Source organism: Lonchura striata, chromosome W, assembly GCF_050655825.1.
Source record: "Lonchura striata isolate lonStrDom1 chromosome W, ASM5065582v1, whole genome shotgun sequence".
NCBI classification, from domain to species: Eukaryota; Metazoa; Chordata; class Aves; order Passeriformes; family Estrildidae; genus Lonchura; species Lonchura striata.
Window position 1 is genome coordinate 38277983 of NC_140743.1, and position 20698 is coordinate 38298680.

A 20698-nucleotide genomic window follows, 5' to 3' on the forward strand; every position below is an offset into this window, starting at 1 on the left:
ATTATTAGATGCTTAAGCTAAATCTAATTGTTATATTATGAGCTTATTTGTAGAAGGAAGTGGAGGAAGTGATCCATTATAAGAACATACTGAAACCAGTAGAACAGTGCCCAGCACCTGGACCCTATGTCAATCCATCATGAAGCAGGGGGCCTTAGATCATGCCAGAGGGTCATAAAGATCCAATGAAGACCTTCCTGACTTCATCCCTGGGACCACTGACACAATTCGAGACCACTGACCCAATTCAATAGAAGAATTGCGCACACGTGAAATACTAATAACCTCATTGTAATACAAAGCGGGTATAGGAGGTGCTGGGGTTGTGCATATGTATTATTTTGGGAAATAAATAGAAGGCAAAAATACTTGTACAGTGTGGTCACGCATTTCAGGGACAACCCCCACAGTGCCGCCCACCGGCGTACTAAACATACCATTTTCTAACTTTAACTAGTTAGAGAGTCTTTGTCCGTGAATTTCGATTTTAACAATTCACTGGAATTTCTCACTGACAGACACATCACTTTACAAACTATAAAAGCTACACAAAACTTTCACAAAGCAGAAGTCTTCTGCACACTAACATGTAGGGCTGCTCCCCAAAGTTTGGACTCAAACTGTGGTTACTTTTCTAGGAATTGAGTGAAAGGACTATGTGTACTCCATCATCAATTTGGTGGTAACTTACATTGGCTCCTAATCTATACTATTTCTTTGCTAGCTGTAATATAGGTACCTTTTATAATGCACTGTATTTGTATCTACTAGAAGTTCTTTGGTTTATTTTGTGTAGTAAGTCTGTTTTAAGTCTTCTGTCTGCTAATCTTGTGTCTATTTAATAAATAATTCATTTTATAATAGCCCTAATTGGCCATTCTTTAGAACTTGTGAGATCAATTTTAGGTGCAGGCCACATCAAACATAGCCACTGCCAGAAATCTAAGCCTAAGGCAGGATTCGTCTAAAAGTTCTCATCTCCATTCATAACACTGTCTAATAGTTTATTATCTTCTATTGTGGTGACCAAAACTGCTAACAATATTCAACGTGAGGCTACACCGGTGCACAGCAGAGTGACAATCCCCTTCCTTGATTGGCTGGCCTGGTGCCCCCCAGGACACAGTTGGCTCTCCTGGCTGCCAGGGCAGTGCTGACTCATCTTCAACTTTCTGTTGACCAGGACCGCCAGGTCCTGTCATTATGTGCTATTGTCACTTAAACTCCCATACTATGCACCAGTGTCTGGTCCCAGAGTCCTGTTGGACAAAAGTAGTATTTCTTCCAGCTTTGAAACCATCAGGCCAAATAACCTATATCTTAGCTGCACCATCAGGATGAAAAAGTGTTCCAGTAAGAATATAGTAGTATTTTCACTGATCCTTAGTGAGAAGCACATATTCAAGCATTGCACAACACAGCATCCAGATGGCACCTCACTAGCCACCTGATGCCTTAATTTTTAGCTTTCATATTTTTCAGATCCTGTGCTGCCTTGGTGTGTAACTCTAAACTTCATATTAAGTGTTAGTAAGTTCTCTTCACAGGGTAGTTAGACAAAACAATCCTTTTCCAGCTTGAGAACAAAGGACAACTGTTACAGCCTCAGGCACAAAAGCATAAACAACGGCAAATTGAAGAGACCAAACCAGGAAGATGGGACTTCATAACCTGAAGCTGTAATTGGACAATTAACCTCGATATGTAAATGGACCAAAACTTATAAAAGTGTGAAAACTCATGACCCTTTGTCCATCTTGTGACCATCTTGGGTCCATCTTGGGTGTAGCCCTGGCCAGGTTCTTGTACTGCCCAAGGTATATCCTTTAAGGCCCTTTGATAAATACCTACCTTATTGTTTTAACTCTGTCTAGTCTCTGTTCTAGGTCAGCCTCTTTAGGCATCACACCAACATAGTTCTTTGCAACATGGCATCCAAATTGTATTTGAACTGTCAATTTGAGAACCTGGATATGCCAATGCATTTGCTTATGTAGAAATAGCAACTGTGACAGCCTTTGCACTGAGAGTGATAAATCATGGCCAGGTCAGAGACCACTATATCTCTCAACTGCTCAGAGTCTGGTGTGACTGCTGCTACTATGCCCTGCTTAGTCCCACTGGCACAAGTCATGCTCTAAGCAGGATGATTCAAGTTAAGCAGGATCACCTCTATGCACCGATCTCACAGCTCAAATTACTCAAGTGTTGCAAATACTCATTAGACCTACTGACATACTAAGTGGTGTTGTTCAAAACAACACCTGCCCTTATAAGACACCTCCCCTTGTAGAGACTTCTTGTTTGTCTGAAATTGATACTAGCCACTGAGAATACAAACACACATTGTGGTACTTACATAGCAACACTCTGGTTTGGTACAGGAAAAAAAAAAAAAAAACAAAAACAACAAAACCCACTTAGTTTCTTCCTAGTATGTTTTTTTGTTAAAAAATGACCAGTGACATAACCTCATCTTGAATACAACTTTGCTACAAAACCCACAAGCACACATTAAGAAACACACCAAGTATTTTAGGACATTTAAAAAATAAAAGTCTTCCTGAAGCAAAGCATGGATGGACATAGTATTCACTTTGTTCCAGCCCAATCAGAACAGTACTAGTCTAGTGAAGTATATTGGGTTTGCATGCCAAGCTTTGGTAACTGGGGAGCTGCAGGGGTGGCTTCTATGAGAAGCCGCCAGAAGCTTTACCATGTTCAGCAGAGCCAGTCCCTGGTAGCTACAAAGATTAATGTAACTCTGGTCAAGGCTGGGCCAATTAGAAATGATGGTAAGGCCTCTGGGATAACATGTTTAAGAAGAAAAAAAACCGTGATTGTGCAGTTGTAATTGCAGACAAAGAAGAGGTGGAGGTGAGAACATGTGAGAAGAACAACTCTGCAGACACCAAGGTCAGTGGAGAAGGAGGGCCAAGAGCTGCTCCAGGTGCCAGAGCTGGGATTCCTCTGCAGCTCATGGTGAAGACCACGATGAAGCAGCTGTCCCCCTGCAGCCCATGGAGATCCATGGGGATGAAGAGATCCACCTGCAGCCCCTGGAGGAGCCCCATGCCAGAGCAGGGGGATGCCTGAGAGAAGGCTGTGACCCCGTGAGAGGCCTGTGGAGAGAGAGGCCCATGATGGAGCAACCTGTCCTTGAAGGGCTGCACCTCATGGAAAAGTGACCCACTTGCAGCAGTTTGAGGAGTACTGTTGCCCATAGGATGGACTCACATTGCAGCAGTTCGCAGAGAGCTGTTGTTCGTGAGATGGACTCACAATGGGAAAGTTCGCAGAGAACTGTCTCCTGTGGGAGGGACCCCACAGTGCAGCAAACTTCTCTGCCTGAGCAGTGGGAGAAAACACAGGTGATAAATGAATCATAAAGCCCATTCCCTGTCTCCTTGCCTGGCCAGGAAGGAGGAAATGTGGGGGGAAGGTGTTTTTAAGGCTTATTTTACTTCTCATTATCCCGCTCTGATTTTGTTAGCAAGAAATTCAATTAATCTTTAATTTTAGTCTGTTTTTCCTGTGGCAGTATTTGGGGAGTGATTTCTCCTAGTCTTTATCTCAACCCACAAACCCTTTGTTAAATTTTCTCTCCCCTATGTAGCTGTGTAGGGGAGTGAGCAAGCGGCTTTGGTGGGTGCCAGGCATCTGGACTGCATCAACCCACTACATGAAGTTAAAATCTGATCTAGAAAGCCAAGAATCATTTTATTTTTGTAAACAGATGACTCTTTTGCTGGAACACACTGATGAGTAAGAGTGCAAATTGTTTTTAATGATAAATTCTAAAGCAATAGGAAAAACCTATGTATAGGAAGTATTATACAAGCTACTGTTGTATAGTCACATCTTAAATTGGAGCAATTAAAGGGTTTTGTGTTTTTTTAACTGTTATTTAATATGGCTTTTAGCCACTTCATCTTTCGTGTTAGTTTAAAACAGTCTGGGTTTTTTTTTAGTGGGTGGGGGAAGCCACAGAGGCAGCTTCTGAGAGAGAAGCTGTTCCAAACTTCTACTATGTCCAGCAGAGCCAATCCCTGAAGGCTCTGAGAATAGACATGTTGCTGGCCCAATTAGAGAAGTTGGTAAAGCCTCTGTGAAGACATATTTAAGAAGGAAAAAAATGCACGCAGTCCTCTTTTATTTCCGAGGGGTGAGGAGGCGCCACAGCTGGGGCCCTCCTGGTGGCAGAAGCAGCCATGCAGCTGGCGCTGGGAGCGGCCGGGGCCATGAGGCCGGCACCATCTCAGCATGGCTCACAGTGAACTTTGCCTGCTTAGCCACTTCTAGCCAGCTGTGCTGCAAGCAGAAGGGCAGAGGTGGCAGCAGCCGCTTCTCCTTTTCAGCACCCCGCATTAAGAGAGGCGCTGAATGGTGCAAGCCCCGCCCACGAGGTGCCAGCAGGGACTATGTGGCCAACAGCAAGGGGCATGGTGAGCAATTCCCTGATACAGAGCCCAAACAAGATCAACCTTTGAGCATTGCAAAACCCTATAAGAACTTTTCCATTGATAGAACTTGAGAATAGATGAACCTACAGACAAGAATTTTCTCCTGAGCCAGAGGAAAGGTGAAGACACGTGAGTAAAAAACCATGGCAACACTAAGGTCAGTGAAAGGAAGGAAGGGGAGGAGGTGTTCCAAACGTCGGAGCTGAGATTCTTCTGCAAGCTATGGTGAGGACTATAATAGAACAAATTGTTTCCCTTTAATTCATTAAGTGCATAGGGGGATGCAGAGATCCATTCGCAGTCCATGAGAAAAGGTGCTCATGCTGGAGCGACTGGATGCTGAAAAGCTGTAATCTAGTAGGAAATTGAAAAGAAAGAGAAGACCCTTGCTTCCAGAGATAGAAAAAGAGACCCCTTCCCTCCATACTAGAGCACCTTATCCTTAAAAGACTATACCCCATGAACTAAAATTACCCACGCCATGTAATTTGGGAAGACTATTTTTGCCTGTGGGAGGGACTCGCGTTACAGCAGGTTCGGGCAGGACTACTACTTGTAAAAATTAGAACCACACTGGAGAAATTCAGAGAGAACTGTCTCCCGTGGGAAGGACCCCACGGCATATCAGAAGAAACTCCCTCAGAAAACTGAAGGAAGGTCTCGAGTGAAAAACTGACCAAAATTTTCATGCTCTGTCTCCCTGTGCTGTCGGTGGGAAGGAAGGAAGGGCTGGAGGGGAGAAAAAGGTGTTCTAAGGGTTTCTTTTAGTTCTCATTATCTTCTTTTAATTTTGTTAATTTTAATTCTGATAATAATTTTTTTATACCTTTTAAATTTTGAATCTCTTTTGCCCTTAGAGTGTTTTCTCCTAATCCTTATCTAAATTCATGAGCCCTTCAATTTTTCTTTCCACCTCCTCTGCTCAACTATAGCAGAGGAGAATGAGTTAATAGTTTTTTTTGTAAGTGCCTGGTACTTAGCCAGTGTCAAACCTCAACATCCTTCTATCAGTTAAAAGCATTTTGAGGAAGTTCTGAGAATAGCCCTGGCAAAATTGTACCTGTCAGTCTCATCTCTGACACCACGTACCATATGATATTCCTGGACAAAGGTTCTACTACAGAAGTAAGATGTGATTATAGTATGCTGGCCAACTCATAGAGATGTCCTCCAGTTTGGTAGCTATGAGAGACTGGAAAAGATTGCTGGCTCAAAATATTTTGGGTACATGTGTGTGAGGGGAGGGGTAGGTTACGCCTTGCCTTTGGTAAGGCAATGCACTGCCCTGTATACTCCATGCCTCCCTGGGCCTATATCCCAGCCCCACAGTGGCTGCCAATCACTATCACACCAGAGGCAATGCTCCACACCCCTCCCCTGGAGCCCAAGGCTGAAGCCCAGAGTGGCCAGATAATCAGAATTCCCACATGGGGGAATGGTCCAGGAAAGCCAAAGGATGTTTAACCTGACACACAAAGCAAGCACATGTCTTGCTTGACCCTACCTCCTCTTGAAATTTCTATTAGCTGAACACCACTGGAACTAGGAGTGGCACCTATGTCTGCTTTTTCTTTCTTTCTCTATTTCTTCTAATTCCCTCTTCTTGGAATTTTGAGTGACAGAAAATTGGATGAGTTTGAAGTTAGTTAAGTTGAATGAGCTAAGTTAATGCTTTGTGAAGTGTTTAATGTTGATTGAATGCTGCTACCTTGGTTTGAAAAGACAGGCATCTGCTAAGGAAGGCAGGAGCCTCCCTTGAAATGGAAAATGTAAACCTACTCCCTCCAAATTATTATAATTTTGAAATTAAGAGGCTCTCAGGCAAAGATATGGGAATAGGAATAACAGCTCTTTATTAGGAAAATTAAAAATACAAATGCAATACTGCAAACAAAAAAAACCCACAAACCAATTGACAGAGTCAAGATACAACCTGACACCCTGTTGGTCAGGATGTTGGTAGCAGTCTGATTAAATGGTGGTTGCAGTCCTCCTGGAGTGACAGATGTGGTCCTGTTGAAGCAGTGATTCTGTAGAAGTGTGTAGTTTTCCTCTGAAGGTCTGGGGGTAGTGTAGGTGGGCCTCATCTTCCTCTGGAAATCCAGTGGAGAAGAAAGCTGTTCCGCTGGGAATCCAGTGGGAGAAAGCTACCTATGGTGTTCTAAATCTCAGATTATATCCAGGTAAGAATGCTTGGCTCCTCCCTCTGGGCAGAACATCTCACAATGGGATGATGTGATGTTTATGAGTCATGCAGTGAGACTCAATGGCCCATTAAAAGAAGATATTTCCAGGAGGAAGGATTGGTTGTGGAAGGGATAAAGAAAACTGCCCAATTAACAGAACATAACTGCCCCACCTCTTACAGATGGTAATAGAATACACACCCCCAGCTACATCTTGCAACCTAAGACATTAACCACCCCTTATTCTATTACAATCTGCATCATACCCAAATCAATAAACTCTACACAATGAAACCTTACTCACAGTTCTCACTTAAGACTTGTTTTCCCTGTGGTACACAATGGGCTTCTCCATCTTTCTGCATTAACCACCAAGTGTAAGCAGCAAAAACAATCCCACAGGTGGTTTTGCCTTTGCCTGAGGTGGGACTAATCCAAACAGTCTTTCTTAAAATACCTTTCATATGTACCACATGAAATTTATCTCCATCCACTGTGTGCAAGGGTTCATATTGGGCAGCACCAGCTCAATTGATGGACCCTTGGGTGTTGACCATCCAGGTAGCTTTTGCTAAGTTCATTTCCCAATTTCTAAAAGTTCCCCCACCAAGTGCCTTCAGGGTAGTCTTAAGTAGTCTAGTAGTCTGTTGCACCATTCAACTTTCCCAGCAGCTGGTGCATAAGGGATATGATATATCCATTCAATACCATGTTCTCTGGCCCAGGTGTTTATAAGGCCATTCTTGAAATGGGTCCCGTTGTCCGACTCAGTCCTCTCAGGGGTGCCATGTCTCCACAAGACTTGCTTTTCCAGGACCAGTATGGTGTTCTGGGCAGTAGTGTGAGGCACAGGGTAGGTATCTAGCCATCCAGTGGTGGCTTCCACCATGTTCAGCACATAGCGCTTGCCTCAGCATGTGTGGGGCACTGTGATGTAGTCAATCTCCCAGGCTTCCCCATACTTATATTTGGACCACTGTCTTAGCATGTAAGATAAACATGTATTCTATTTGCCATCTGTTAGAGGTTGGGCAGTTTTCTTATCTCTTTCAAGAACAATGTCTCCCTCCAGGGAGATATCTTCTGTTAATAGACCATTGAATAACTCACTGCATGACTAGTAAAGTTACATCATCCTGTTGTGAGATGCTCTACCAAGAGAGAAGAGCCAAGCATCCCTACCTGCATAAAATCAGCATTTCTTTGGGACATTAGGACAGCCCCTTCGCTAGATTCCAAGAGGAGCAGCATCTTCTCTGCTAGATTCCCAGAGGAGCAGCTTCTTCCCTGCTAAATTCCCAGAGAAAGACCAGGCCCATCTACTCTATCACCAGACCTTCAAAGAAAACTACACCCTTCTACAGATCACTGCTTCAGCAGCATTTCATCTGCCATGCCAAGAAAAACAGCCACCATTTAACTGGACTATTACCAACACCCTGACTCCTCAGGGTGTCAGGTTTCTGACTCTATCAGTAGTTTTGTTTGTACTAATTACATTTTTTTAATTAGTTTGTTTTTTTTTTTTCTAGTAAAGAACTGTTATTCCCACTCCCATGCTTTGGCCTGAAAGCCTTTTAATTTTGAAATTGTAGCAATTCAGAAGGAGGGGGTTTACCTTTTCCATTTCACAGGAAACTCTTGCCTTCCTTAGCAGACTCCTGTCTTTTCAAACCAAGACAGATTTTTGGTGCCCAATGTGGGGCCTGAGGGCATTGAGAAGGAAAAAAAGGATTAACAGTTCTTAAGTAATTTAATTTCTTTTGTGTGTGTGCTGATATAGAAACATCTTTAAGTGTCACCATGTAGTCTAGTTTACCCTGGTTTGGGTGGCCCGTAGTCGTGTCTGTATTTCTCCCATTTGCAGGCTCTTATCTCAACATGGGTCCCATAACTAAGGCTACTGTGGCTGTTATCCAGTTTGGCTTATGGGTTAATAAGGTGAGGAATTCATGTATCTTTAACTTCCTATGGAAGGCAGGTACATGGATTCAGAGCTATCACACACTGACTGTATGTTTTTGGGGTTACTTTAATAATGGTACCTAATGTGAAGAAATTACACTGAGGGAATTTTTCTCCCAACCTTTTAACCATCTTTTTAGGTCTGCTCCACCAGTTTTCGAAGGGTTAAGATCCACTCTAAATGCTAATTATATCATACAATGGGTGGTGTTGTTGATATGCCTGTTATATTTAGCACACAGACATAAGGGAAGATTAATCTGGATAACTACCCTCACACCTACACCAGAGACTAGGGATGCTGCTGCAGAGCCTGACATGGCCCCAGAGACTGGAGATGCTGCTGCTCCAGAGCCTGACCCTGCCCCACAGCCCACCTCAAAAATGAACCTCCCAGATTGGGTGAGGGTTCTGGTTAAGGAGATACGAGAGTTGCTGAAGGAGTGCATTTCCCCAGCTGGTGAGAAACCCTCCCTTTGCCTTAAAGAGGGACAGTCTAATAGTACAGTAGTGGAACCCACAGATGTTACAACTGTCCAGGTTCCAGCTGAACCACAAAGGCAGTCACGGCCAGCAGCTCTTGTCCCGGTAGAAACAAGGAGGTCTAAGATGAAAGCAGAGCACTCAGATAAGAATAAGAATGGAGGAACCTCACAACCCACAGGGGAGCCAGAGGTTGCTATCATCACCGAAACCCTGACATACGAAAGTCTCCGTAATCTGCACAAAGACATTGTGCGTCAAGGGCGTGAGGCTTATACAACCTGGTTACTCCGGGTCTGGGACCTTATGGGTACAGGTGTGCAGCTGGACAGTGGTGAGGCAAGGAACCTGGGACCCTTGATCCAGGACTCAGGTATAAATCAGATTTTTGTAAGGGAGCCAGGATCCCTTTCTCTCTGGGAACGGCTTTTAATGAGTGTCAGAGAGAGGTTTGTCTCCAGGGAGAGAATGCAAGAGCACCATCATAAAATGCGCTGGAAGACCCTCGAGGAAGGGATCCAATAGCTGAGGGAAGTGGCAGCATTGGAGGCACTCTTTGGGAGGGATGGACAGCATAATAATGACCCCAACAAAGTCAGGTGCACAGGGCAAATGCTGTAGAGTATAGCAAATCTTGGGCCATCTCAGTACACTACTTTCATTGCAACAATTAATGCTGACACTAACTAAGAGACGGTGGGCTCTGTTGCCAACAAACTTAGGAATTATGAGAGTATGATCAATGGCCCAGTGAAGGCTCATATCTCAGCTGTGATTAAGAAGTTCAAAGAGGAGATGAGGGAGGAGATGAAGAAGGTTAATGCACCACCCATGCAAGTCACAAGCCCCAAAGTCAGAGCCCAACATTCCCCAGCTAGAGAGAGAGGGTACACCCCAAGGGGAATCTGTAGATCTTCCTGCATGACCCACTTCTGTCCTGGCAGCACGGGTGCGTCAACTCAAGGAGGGAAACTCTAACCAGGGGAGTTCCACCAAAGTGAAGGTAACCTCAACCTCCCATAAGCAAGCTTTTCAATACATCTGTCAGATCCCCGTAAAGGGACCTCTAGTATGTATGCCCAAGAAGAGAATAATAACCAGTGTTAGAGGGGCCCTGCCTCTAGCCAGGAATAGGCACGGGAAAACCGGATCTTCTAGACAGTGTAGATCCGATAGCCTGGCACATCAGAGCCACAAAAATATGATGCTTTAGTTGATACTGGTGCACAGTGTACTCTGATACCATCGGGACATGTGGGGGCAGCACCTGTTTCCATTGCTAGTGTAACAGGGGAATCGCAGCAATTAATCCAGTTGGAAGCCGAGGTGAGTCTGACTGGGAAGGAATGGTAAAAACATCCTATTGTGACTAGCCGAGACACTCCATATATTCTAGGCATAGACTTCCTATGGAACGGCTATTACAAAGACCCAAAGGGACTCAGGCAAGCTTTTAGAATAACTGCTATAGAGGCAGAGGACATTAAGCAATTAAACACCTTGCCTGGATTGTCAGAAAACCCATCTGCAGTAAGACTTCTAAAAGTGGAAGAGCAACGCATGCCAATTGCAACTTTGTCAGTGCACTGCCAGCAGTATCAGACAGATTGAGATGCCATAATCCCCATCCACAAAATAATTCGTGAGCTAGAGAGCTAAGGGGTGGTCAGCAAAACCCACTCACCCTTCAGCAGCCCCATCTAGCCTGTGCACAAATCTGGCAGAGAATGGAAATTGACTGTAGACTATCGTGGCTTAACTGAAGTGACTCCACTGCTGAGCGCCGCTGTACCGGATATGCTGGAACTCCAGTACAAGCTGGAGTCCAAGGCAGCAAAGTGGTATGCCACCATTGATATTGCTAATGCATTTTTCTCCATTCCTCTAGCAGCAGAATGCAGGCCTCAGTTTGCTTTCACCTGGAAGGGCGTGCAGTATACCTGAAACCGACTACCCCAAAGGTAGAAGCATAGTCCTACCATCTGCCATAGACTGATCCAGACTGCACTAAAAAAAGGTGAAACTCCAGAACACCTGCAATACATCAATAATATCATTGTGTCGGAGAACACAGCAACAAAAGTGTTTGAGAGAAGTGAGAGGATCATCCAGATACTGCTAAAAGCTGGCTTCGCCATCAAGAAGAGCAAAGTCAAGAGACCTGCCTGAAAAATCCAGTTCCTGGGAGTAAAATGGCAAGACAGACAACACCAGATTCCCACTGAAGTTATCAACAAGATCACAGCTATGTCTCCACCAACTATCAAAAAGGAAACACAAGCTTTCCTTGGTACCATAAGTTTTCAAAGAATGCACATTCCCGAGTATAGCCAGATTATGAGCCCTCTTTACCTGGTTACCCAGAAGAAGAATGATTTCCACTGGGGCCCTGAGCAGCAACAAGCCTTCACCCAGATCAAGCAGGAAATGGCTCATGCTGTAGCCCTTAGCCCAGTCAGAACAGGACCAGAGGTCAAGAATGTGCTCTACTCTGCAGCCGGGGACAATAGTTTATCTTAAAGCCTTTGGCAGAAGGTGCTTAGTAAGACTCAAGGCCAACCATTGAGATTCTAGAGCCGAAGTTACAGAAAGTCCAAAGCCAACTACACCCCAAGAGAAAAAAAAATCTTAGCTGCCTACAAAAGAGTTCAAGCCGCCGCAGAAGTAATTGGTACAGAAGCACAACTCCTCCTGGCACCCTGACTACCGGTGCTGGGGTGGATGTTTAAAGGAAAGGTTCCTACTACCCACCATGCCGCTGACGCCACATAGAGCAAATAGATTGCCCTCATCACTCAGCGCACCCATATTAGATACTTAAATCACCCTAAGATTTAAAAAATAATTGCAAACTAGCTGGAAAGTAAAAATTTTAGTCTCACTGACGACAAAGAGCAAGTACAAGCAACAAAGACTGAAGAAGCTCTACCATATAACCAACTACCAGCAGAGGAGACCTGCTACGCTCTTTTCACTGACGGTTCCTGTCGCATTGTAGGGATGAACCGGAAGTGGAAAGCAGCCGTATGGAGCCCCACACGCCAAGTTGCACAAGCTACCGAAGGAGAAGGTGGATCAAGCCAACTCACTGAACTCAAGGCCGTTCAGCTGGCTCTGGACATTGCTGAAAGGGAGAAGTGGCCAAAGCTCTACCTTTATACTGATTCGTGGATGATAGCCAGTGCTCTGTGGGGCTGGCTGGGAAGGTGGAGGAAGGGCAACTGGCAACGTAGAGGAAAGCCAATCTGGGCTGCTGATATATGGAAAGACATTGCCTCTCAAGTAGAGAAACTAACAATAAAAGTCCGTCATGTAGATGCCCATGTCCCCAAAAGATGGGCTAATAAGGAGCACCGAAACAATGAGCAGGTAGCTCAAGCAGCAAGAATAGAAGTGTAAAAGATAAACATAGATTGGCACCATAATAGGAAGATGTTTGTGGCTCAATGGGTTCATGTTGCTTCAGGTCATCAGGGCAGAGATGCCACCTACAAGTGGGCACAAGACCGAGGGGTATATCTAACCATAGACAATATTTCTCAAGTTATCCATGACTATGAGATGTGTGCTGCCATCAAACAGGCCAAGCAGGTAAAGCCCCTATAGTATGGTGGGCAGTGGTCCAAGTACAAATATAAGGAGGCCTGACAAATTGACTACATCACACTGCCTCAAACACGCCAAAGCAAGCTCTACGTGCTAACCATGGTGGAAGCCACCACTGGATGGCTGGAAACCTACCTTATGCCTCATACCACTGCCCAGAACACCATCTTAAGCCTATGTCATGGTTTGACACGGAAAAAGAATTTTTTCCGGAAGGAAGAGGTCAATTTGGATATTGACCAATTGAAGGTAGACACGCCTCTGAGAACACAGAGGGGTTAAAAGCAGAATTCCCAGGAGAATTCGCTTTTTTTGGTTTCGGTCAGCGTGCAGTGCAGGACTCTCCCCTGCCTGGCCCGTGGCTGGCCCCCTGCAGATGAAAGGGTGGAAGAAATCTAGGATGTCTCCGTTCCCCCCCCCCCCGCCCCCAGAGTTTCTCTCCCGAGAGGGAGAGAGAAACAGACAGCGGTCATTTGTCAGCAATTTCACTGTGGGGAAGGAGAAGCCGGGGGGGGGCGGGGGGGGGCGCAAGGTGCCCAGTCGCGTGGGAGCCGCTGGAGTCTGGGCATCGAGCCATCCTTGGGAGTTCAGACTTTTAACCCTTCCTTGAGAAATGAAAGCTTTGTGAATTTCTTTTTCCCCTCCTTGGTTTGAAAGAGAGGAAGAGGGACACTTTGGACCCTGGGATGTTAGAAGGAGGAATTCTAGATGGGAGGGGGACAAGGAGTGGCTTTTGGCTGGACTTTTCTGTGTTAACCACAAACTGAACCAATCTTCTCCTTCAAGAGAGACTGTATTTTGGGAGGATGCCAGTGAGTCAAGAGACCTGCTTCAGCTGGGAAAAGACAGAAGTGGAGTGAACAGAGAAAAAGTTAGGGGGCTTGTGGTGGTGCCCCCTGTCCTCAAAAGGAGAAGAGAAGAAGATCTCTGTTCTTGGACCCTTGGCCCTAGGGGAAATGGGAAAATGGGGGGGACTGTGGTCCCAAAAAATGAAAAGATTGAACTGTTGTTTTCTCCCCTCTTGGCAGGACATCCTTGAAAAGAAAAATCCTAAAAGCAGTCTGTCCATCCATGCATTGGTGGTGAGAGCACTGTGCATGGAAAGAAGAAAGGTCACCATGGCAAACTTTTCTCCGGGCGGTGCCATGTGTGACATGGAAACACAGGATGTTCCAGCTGTGTTTCTTTATGGGTCTATAGCACAGAAGAGACTCTGTTCCCTCGATGGGCTGAGTATTGATTGTCTGGAGGGTGGAAACCTGATTGGGGTCCAGATTGTGTCTCACTGTGGTTTGTTGGAGTTGAGTGGTGGGAGGAGGAATGCTTTGCAAGGTTTTCATTTTGATCTTTGTGTGCTTTTTTTTTTCCTTTTTCCTTTCTTTTTTTTTCCCTTTTGTAGTAGTAGCTTAATAAAGTTTTTGGTTTTTTTTCCTGTTATTAAGCTTGGGCCTGCTTTGCTCTGTTCTCGATTCCACTTCACAGCATTCAATGGAGAGGTTACATTTTCATGGGGGCACTGGCATTGTGCCAGAGTCAAACCATGACAGCCTAGAAAAGCAAGTCCTCTGAAAAGATGGCACGCCTGAAAGAATTGAGTCTGACAACGGCACCCATTTCAAGAACAGCCTTATCAACACCTGAGCCAAAGAACATGGTATCAAATAGATATATCATATTCCCTATCATGCTCCAGCTGCCAGCAAAGTTAAACGGTGCAACAGACTCCTTAAGACTACCCTAAAGGCACTTAGTGGGGTAACATTTAGAAACTGAGAAATTAACCTAGCAAAAGCAACCTAAATAGTCAACACGAGGGTCCATCAATCGAAGTAGTCTTGCCCAGTCAGAACCCTTGCACACAGTAGATAAAGTCCCTGTAATACATATGAAAGATACTTTAGGGAAAACTGTTTGGATTAATACCACCTCAGGCAAAGACAAACCCATCCGTGGGATTGTTTTTCCTCAAAGACCTAGTTACACTTAGTGAATAATGCAGAAAATGGGGAAACCCACTGTGTACCACAAAGAAACCTAGTCTTAAGTGAGAACTGGGTGTAAGATTTCATTGTGATACAAATAGAAATAGAATAAGGTGTGGATAATGTCCTAACTTGTAAGATAAACATGTATTCTATTTGCCATCTGTTAGAGGTTGGGCACATTTCTTATCTCTTCCAAGAACAATGTCTCCCTCTGGGGAGATATCTTCTGTTAATAGACCATTGAATGACTCACTGCATGACTGGTAAAGTTACATCATCCTTTTGTGAGATGCTCCACCCAGAGGGAAGAGCCAAGCATTCCTACCTGCATAAAATCAGCATCTTTTAGGACATCAGGGCAGCCCCTTCGCTATATTCCCAGAGGAGCACCTTCTTCCCTGCTGGATTTCCTGAGGAAGACCAGGCCCATCTACTCTATCACCAGATTTTGAGTGAAAACTACACCCTTCTACAGATCACCGCTTCAGCAGCATTTCATCTGCCATGCCAAGAAAAACAGCCACCATTTAACTGGACTATTACCAACACCCTGACTCCTCAGGGTGTCAGGTTTCTGACTCTATCAGTAGTTTTGTTTGTACTAATTACATTTTTGTAATTAGTTTGGGTTTTTTTTTCTAATAAAGAACTGTTATTCCCACTCCCATGCTTTGGCCTGAAAGCCTTTTAATTTTGAAATTGTAGCAATTCAGAAGGAGGGGGTTTACCTTTTCCATTTCACAAGAAGCTCTTGCCTTCCTTCACAGACTCTTGTCTTTTCAAACCAAGACAACCACCATAACATAGGGGCTTCACCCGCTTGGCCTGCTTGATCTCAGCACATGTCTCACAGTCATGGATAACCTGAGAAATACTGTCCATTGTTAAATCCACCCCTTGGTCTCATGCCCATTTATAGGTAGCATCTCTGCCCTGATTACCTGAGTCTTCATGGGCCCATCGAGCTAGGAACAACTCCCCCTTATGGTGCCAATCTAAGTCTATCTTTTACACGTCTATCTTTGCAGCCTGATCTACCTGCTTGTTGTTTCAGTGCTCCTCATTAGCCTGATGTTTGGGGACATGGGCATCTACATGATGGACTTTCACAGGTAGCTTCTCTACCCTGGTAGCGATGTCTTTCCACTCTTCAGCAGCCCATATTGGTTTTCCCCTACGCTGCCAGTTGGCCTTTTTCCACCTTTCCAGCCAGACCCAAAGAGCATTGACTACCATCCACGAATTGGTAAAAATGTATATAGGTTTGGCCACTTCTCACTTTCAGCAATGTCCAGGACCAGCTAATGAGCGGTGAGTTCAGCAAGATGACTAGATCCACCTTCTCCTTCAGTAGCTTGTGCAACCTGTCATGTGGGGCTCCATACAGCTGCTTTCCACTTTAGTTTCATCCGTACAATGCGACAGGAACCGTCAGCGAAAAGAGCGTAGTGTTTCTTCTGCTGGTAGTTGGTTTTATGGTGGAGCTTCTTCAGCCTGTATCACTTGTCCCAGCGCCTCTTCATCAGTGAGACCAAGGTTTTCACCTTCAGGCCAAATTTTAATGATGTCCAAAATCTCAGAGCAATTCAATTTTCCAATACAGGCACGCTGTCTGATGAGAGGAATCCACTTGCTCCATGTGGCATTGGTAGCATAGTGGGTAGAGGGAACCTTTGCTTTGAACATCCACCCCAGCACTGCTAGTTGGGGTGGCGGGAGGAGTTGTGTTTCCGTGCCAATCACCTCTGAGGCGGCTTGAACTCCTTCATAGGCGGCCAAGATTTCTTGTAGTTGGCTTCAGATCCTCTGTAACTTTGGCTCCAGAATCCCAGTGGTCGGCCTCCACTCTCCCCAGGCACCTTCTGCCACAGACTCCAGGACAAGCCATTGTTCTTGGCTGCAGAGTAGGGCACATTCTTCACCTCTGGTCCTGTCCTGACTGGGCCAAGGGCTACACCATGAGCGATCTCCTGCTTGATCTGGGTGAAGGCTTGTTGCTGCTCAGGGCACCAGTGGAAATCGTTCTTCTTGCGGGTAACCAGGTAGAGAGGGCTCACAATGTGGCTATACTCGGGAATGTGCATTCTCCAGAAACCTATGGCACCTAGGAAAGCTTGTGTTTCCATCTTGCTGGTCAGTGAAGACATTGCTGTGATCTTATTGATGACCTCAGTGGGAATCTGATGCCATCCATCTTGCTACTTTACCCCCAGAAACTGGATCTCTCAGGCAGGTCTCTTGACTTTCCTCTTCTTAATGGCACAGATGGCTTCCAGCAGAATCTGGATGATCCTCTCTCCTTTATAAAATACTTCCATTGCCGTGTTCCCTCACACAATGATGTCATCCATGTACTGCAGGTGTTCTGGAGCTTCACCCTTTTCCAGTGCAGTCTGGATCAGTCCATGGCAGATGGTGGGGCTGTATTTCCACCCTTGGGGCAGTCAGTTGCAGGCACACTGCACGCCCCTCCAGGTGAAAGCAAACTGAGGCCTGCATTCTGTTGCCAGAGGAATGGAGAAAAATGCATTAGCAATATTAATAGTGACATACCACTTTGCTGCCTTGGACTCCAGCTTCTACTGGCGTTCCAGCATGTCCAGCACAGCAGCGCTCAGTGGTGGAGTCACTTCATTCAAGCCATGATTGTCCACAGTCAATCTCCATCCTCTTTCAGATTTGTGCACAGGCCAAATGGGGCTGTTGAGGGGTGAGTGGGCCTTACTGACCACCCCTTGGCTCTTCAGCTCACGTAACATTTTGTGGATGGGGATCATGGCATCTTGATTCGTCCGATACTGCCGGCAGTGTACCGTCAATGTGAGAATTGGTACTCATTGCTCTTCCACCCTCAGAAGTCCTACTGCAGATGGGTTTTCTGATAGTGTTCAATTGCTTAATGTTCTCTGCCTCTACAGAAGCTATTCTAAAAGCCTGCCTGAGTCCCTTTGGGTCTTTGTAATAGCCATCCTGGAGGAAGTCTATGCCTAAAATACACAGGGCTTCTGGGACAGTCACAATAGGATGTTTTTGCCATTCCTTCCCAGTCAGGCTCACTTCAACTTCCAACTGGGTTAATTGCTATGATCCCCGTCACCCCGGCAATGGAAACAGGTTCTGCCCCCACATGTCCCGATAGCATTAGGGTACACTGCACACCTGTATCAACTAATGCTTCATATTTTTGTGCCTCTGATGTGCCAGGCCATTGGATCCACACTGTCCAAAGATCGGGTTTTCCCGGGCCTATTTCTGTCTAGAGGCAGGGCCCCTCTAGCCCTGGTTATTATTTCTTTCCTGGCTGTACATACTAGAGGTTCCTTCAATGGAATCTTACAGATCATACCCAGCAGCTCGGTCATGGAAGGCTGAGGCTACCTACACTTTAGTGGAACTCCCTCGGTTAGTGTTTCTCTCCTTGAGTTGATGCACCCATGCTGCCAGGACAGAAGTAGGTTTCTTTCCCACCTTCCCATGTCTTCCCCATAGTCACACAGGAAGAACCACAGGTCAGTTCGTGGGGTGTACACTCTCTCTCTAGGTGGGGAACATTGGGCTCTGACTTTAGGACCTGTGACTTGCACTGGTGCAATATGGGAACTGTTCCTTCTCACCTACTCCCTCACCACCTCTCATCTCCTCTTTGAGGTCCTTAACCATGGCAGAGACATGAAGCTGCATCGGGCCATTGATCATACTCTCATAATTTCTAAGCTTGTTGGCAACAGAACCCACTGTCTCTCACTTTTATTAGCATTAATCATTGCAATGAAGGTGGTGTATTGAGATGGCCCTAGATTTGCCAGATTCCAGAACATTTGCCCTGTGCACCTGATTTTGTTGGGGTCATTATCATGCTGTCCCCAAAGAGTACCTCCAATACTGACACTTCTCTCAGCTGTTGGATCCCTTCCTCAAGGGTCCTCCAGTGCATTCTAGGATGATCCTCCTGCATTCTCTCCCTGTGGACAAACCTTTCTCTGACACTCATTAAAAGCCGTTCCCAGAGGGAAAGGGATCCTGGCTCCCTTACAAATATCTAATTCATACATGAGTCCTGGGTCAAGGGTCCCAAATTCCTTTCCTCACCACCATCCAGTTGCATGCCTGTACCCATAAGGTCCCAGACCCAGAGTAACCAGGTTGTATAAGCCTCATGTCCCCGTCGTACAGTGTCTTTGTGCAGATTACGGACACTTTCATACGTCAGGGACTCAGTGATGCTCTCAACCGTTGGCTTCCCTGTGGATTGTGAGTGTCCTCCTTTCTTATCCTTATCTGAATGCTCTGATTCCATCTTGCACTTCCTCGTTTCCACAGGGGTGACTGCTGCTGGCTGTGATTCCCCTTGCAGTTCAGCTGGAACCTGGACAGTTGCAATATCTGTGGGTTCTACTGCTGCACCATTAAACTCTCCTTCTTTGAGGCAGGTGAATGTTTTCTCACCAGCTGGGGAAATGTACTCCTTCAGTATCTGGCTCATTTCACCTATCTCCTTCACCAGAACCCCAACCCAATCCAGGTGGTTCATTTCTGAGGTGGGCTGTGGGGCAGGGTCGGGATCTGGAGCAGCAGCATCCCTAGTTCCCAGGGCAGTGTCAGGTTCTGGGGCAGCATCCCTGTTTTCTTGTGTAGGTGTCAGGGTGTGTCTTGGTTTGACAAGACAGGAGTCTGTGAAAGAGGGCAAAGCCTCCTGTGCAATGGAGAACGGCAAACCCCCCTCCCTCTGAATTACCAGGATCTTTAAATTAAAAGGCTCTCAGGCAAAGATATGGGAGTGGGAGTAACAATTCTTTACTAGGAGAAAACTAGACAACAATTTAAAAAGGCAAATGCAATCGGTACAAACAAAACCAGTGAAAGAAAAAGTCCAGAACCTGAGGGATGCCAGTATCAGTTCTGCTGGGACAATTGCTTCCCTTGCAATAGTTGATGAATTGTAGCTGCAGTGGTGATCTTTAGAAGGGTATAGTTTTCCTCTGAAGATCTGGTGGCAGTGGGGCCGGTCTTCCTCTGCGCCGGGGTTGCCTCTGAGCTCCGCCGCCGTCGGCTCAGCGCGCGCCGGCTGCTTCGCTGCGAGTGCCGAGTGCCGCCGAAGAGAGCTGCTTCCCCGGGAATCCCGCGAAGAGAGAAAAAACGAGCTGCTTCTCTCCCTAAAAGCTACCCCTTTATACCATAATAGAGTGCTTGGCTTCCCCTCTGGGTGGGACCCCCCTCACTTACCAGCCCGGCAGGGAGTCAGTCAATAGTGTATAAACAAACCATTGCCTTTACAGGGCAAACCATTGTCTCTGAGAGAGATAACAAAACCTGTCCGACAGGTTTGCCTTCAACAGATGGCAAATAGAATACAAGCTTATCTTACAACCCAGGACATTATCCACCCCTTATTCTATTTCCATCTGCACACCATGAAATCTTACACCCAGTTCTCTCTTAAGACCAAATTTCCCTGTGGTACACAGCGGGTCTCCCCATCTTTCTGCATTACCCACCAAGTGTAACCAGGTCCTTGAGCAAAGACAATCCCACGAATGGGTTGGTCTTTGCCTGAGGTGGGATTAATCCAAACAGTTTTCCCTAAAATACCTTTCATATGTACTACAGGGACCTTATCTCCATCTACTGCGTGTAACGGTTCTGACTGAGCAGGGCCAGCTCGATTGAAAGACCCCCGGGTGTTGACCATCCAGGTTGCTTTTGCCAGGTTAATTTCCCAGTTTCTAAATGTTCCCCCACCAAGTGCCTTTAGGGTAGTCTTAAGGAGTCCGTTGCACCGTTCAACTTTGCCGGCAGCTGGAGCATGATAGGGAATATGATATATCCATTCGATACCATGTTCTCTGGCCCAGGTGTTGATAAGGCTGTTCTTGAAATGGGTGCCGTTGTCAGACTCAATTCTCTCAGGGGTGCCGTGTCTCCACAGGACTTGCTTTTCCAAGCCTAAGATGGTGTTCCGGGCAGTGGCATGAGGTACAGGGAAAGTCTCCAGCCATCCAGTGGTGGCTTC

General features: G+C 45.8%; 2 protein-coding genes across 3 annotated transcripts in view; one reads left to right on the forward strand and one right to left on the reverse strand.

Moving 5' to 3' along the window:
* Positions 1-20698, reverse strand: part of LOC146763174 (ubiquitin-associated protein 1-like) — a 112944-nt gene that overhangs the window by 34296 nt on the left and 57950 nt on the right. The window lies entirely within an intron of this gene.
* LOC146763175 (uncharacterized) overlaps positions 2815-20698 on the forward strand; it is a 32778-nt gene continuing 14894 nt past the window's right edge. Inside the window, 4 exon segments of the mRNA XM_085571335.1 lie at positions 2815-2877; positions 3972-4097; positions 4359-4445; positions 4528-4592. Coding sequence (XP_085427461.1) covers positions 2815-2877; positions 3972-4097; positions 4359-4445; positions 4528-4592 — 341 coding nt within the window.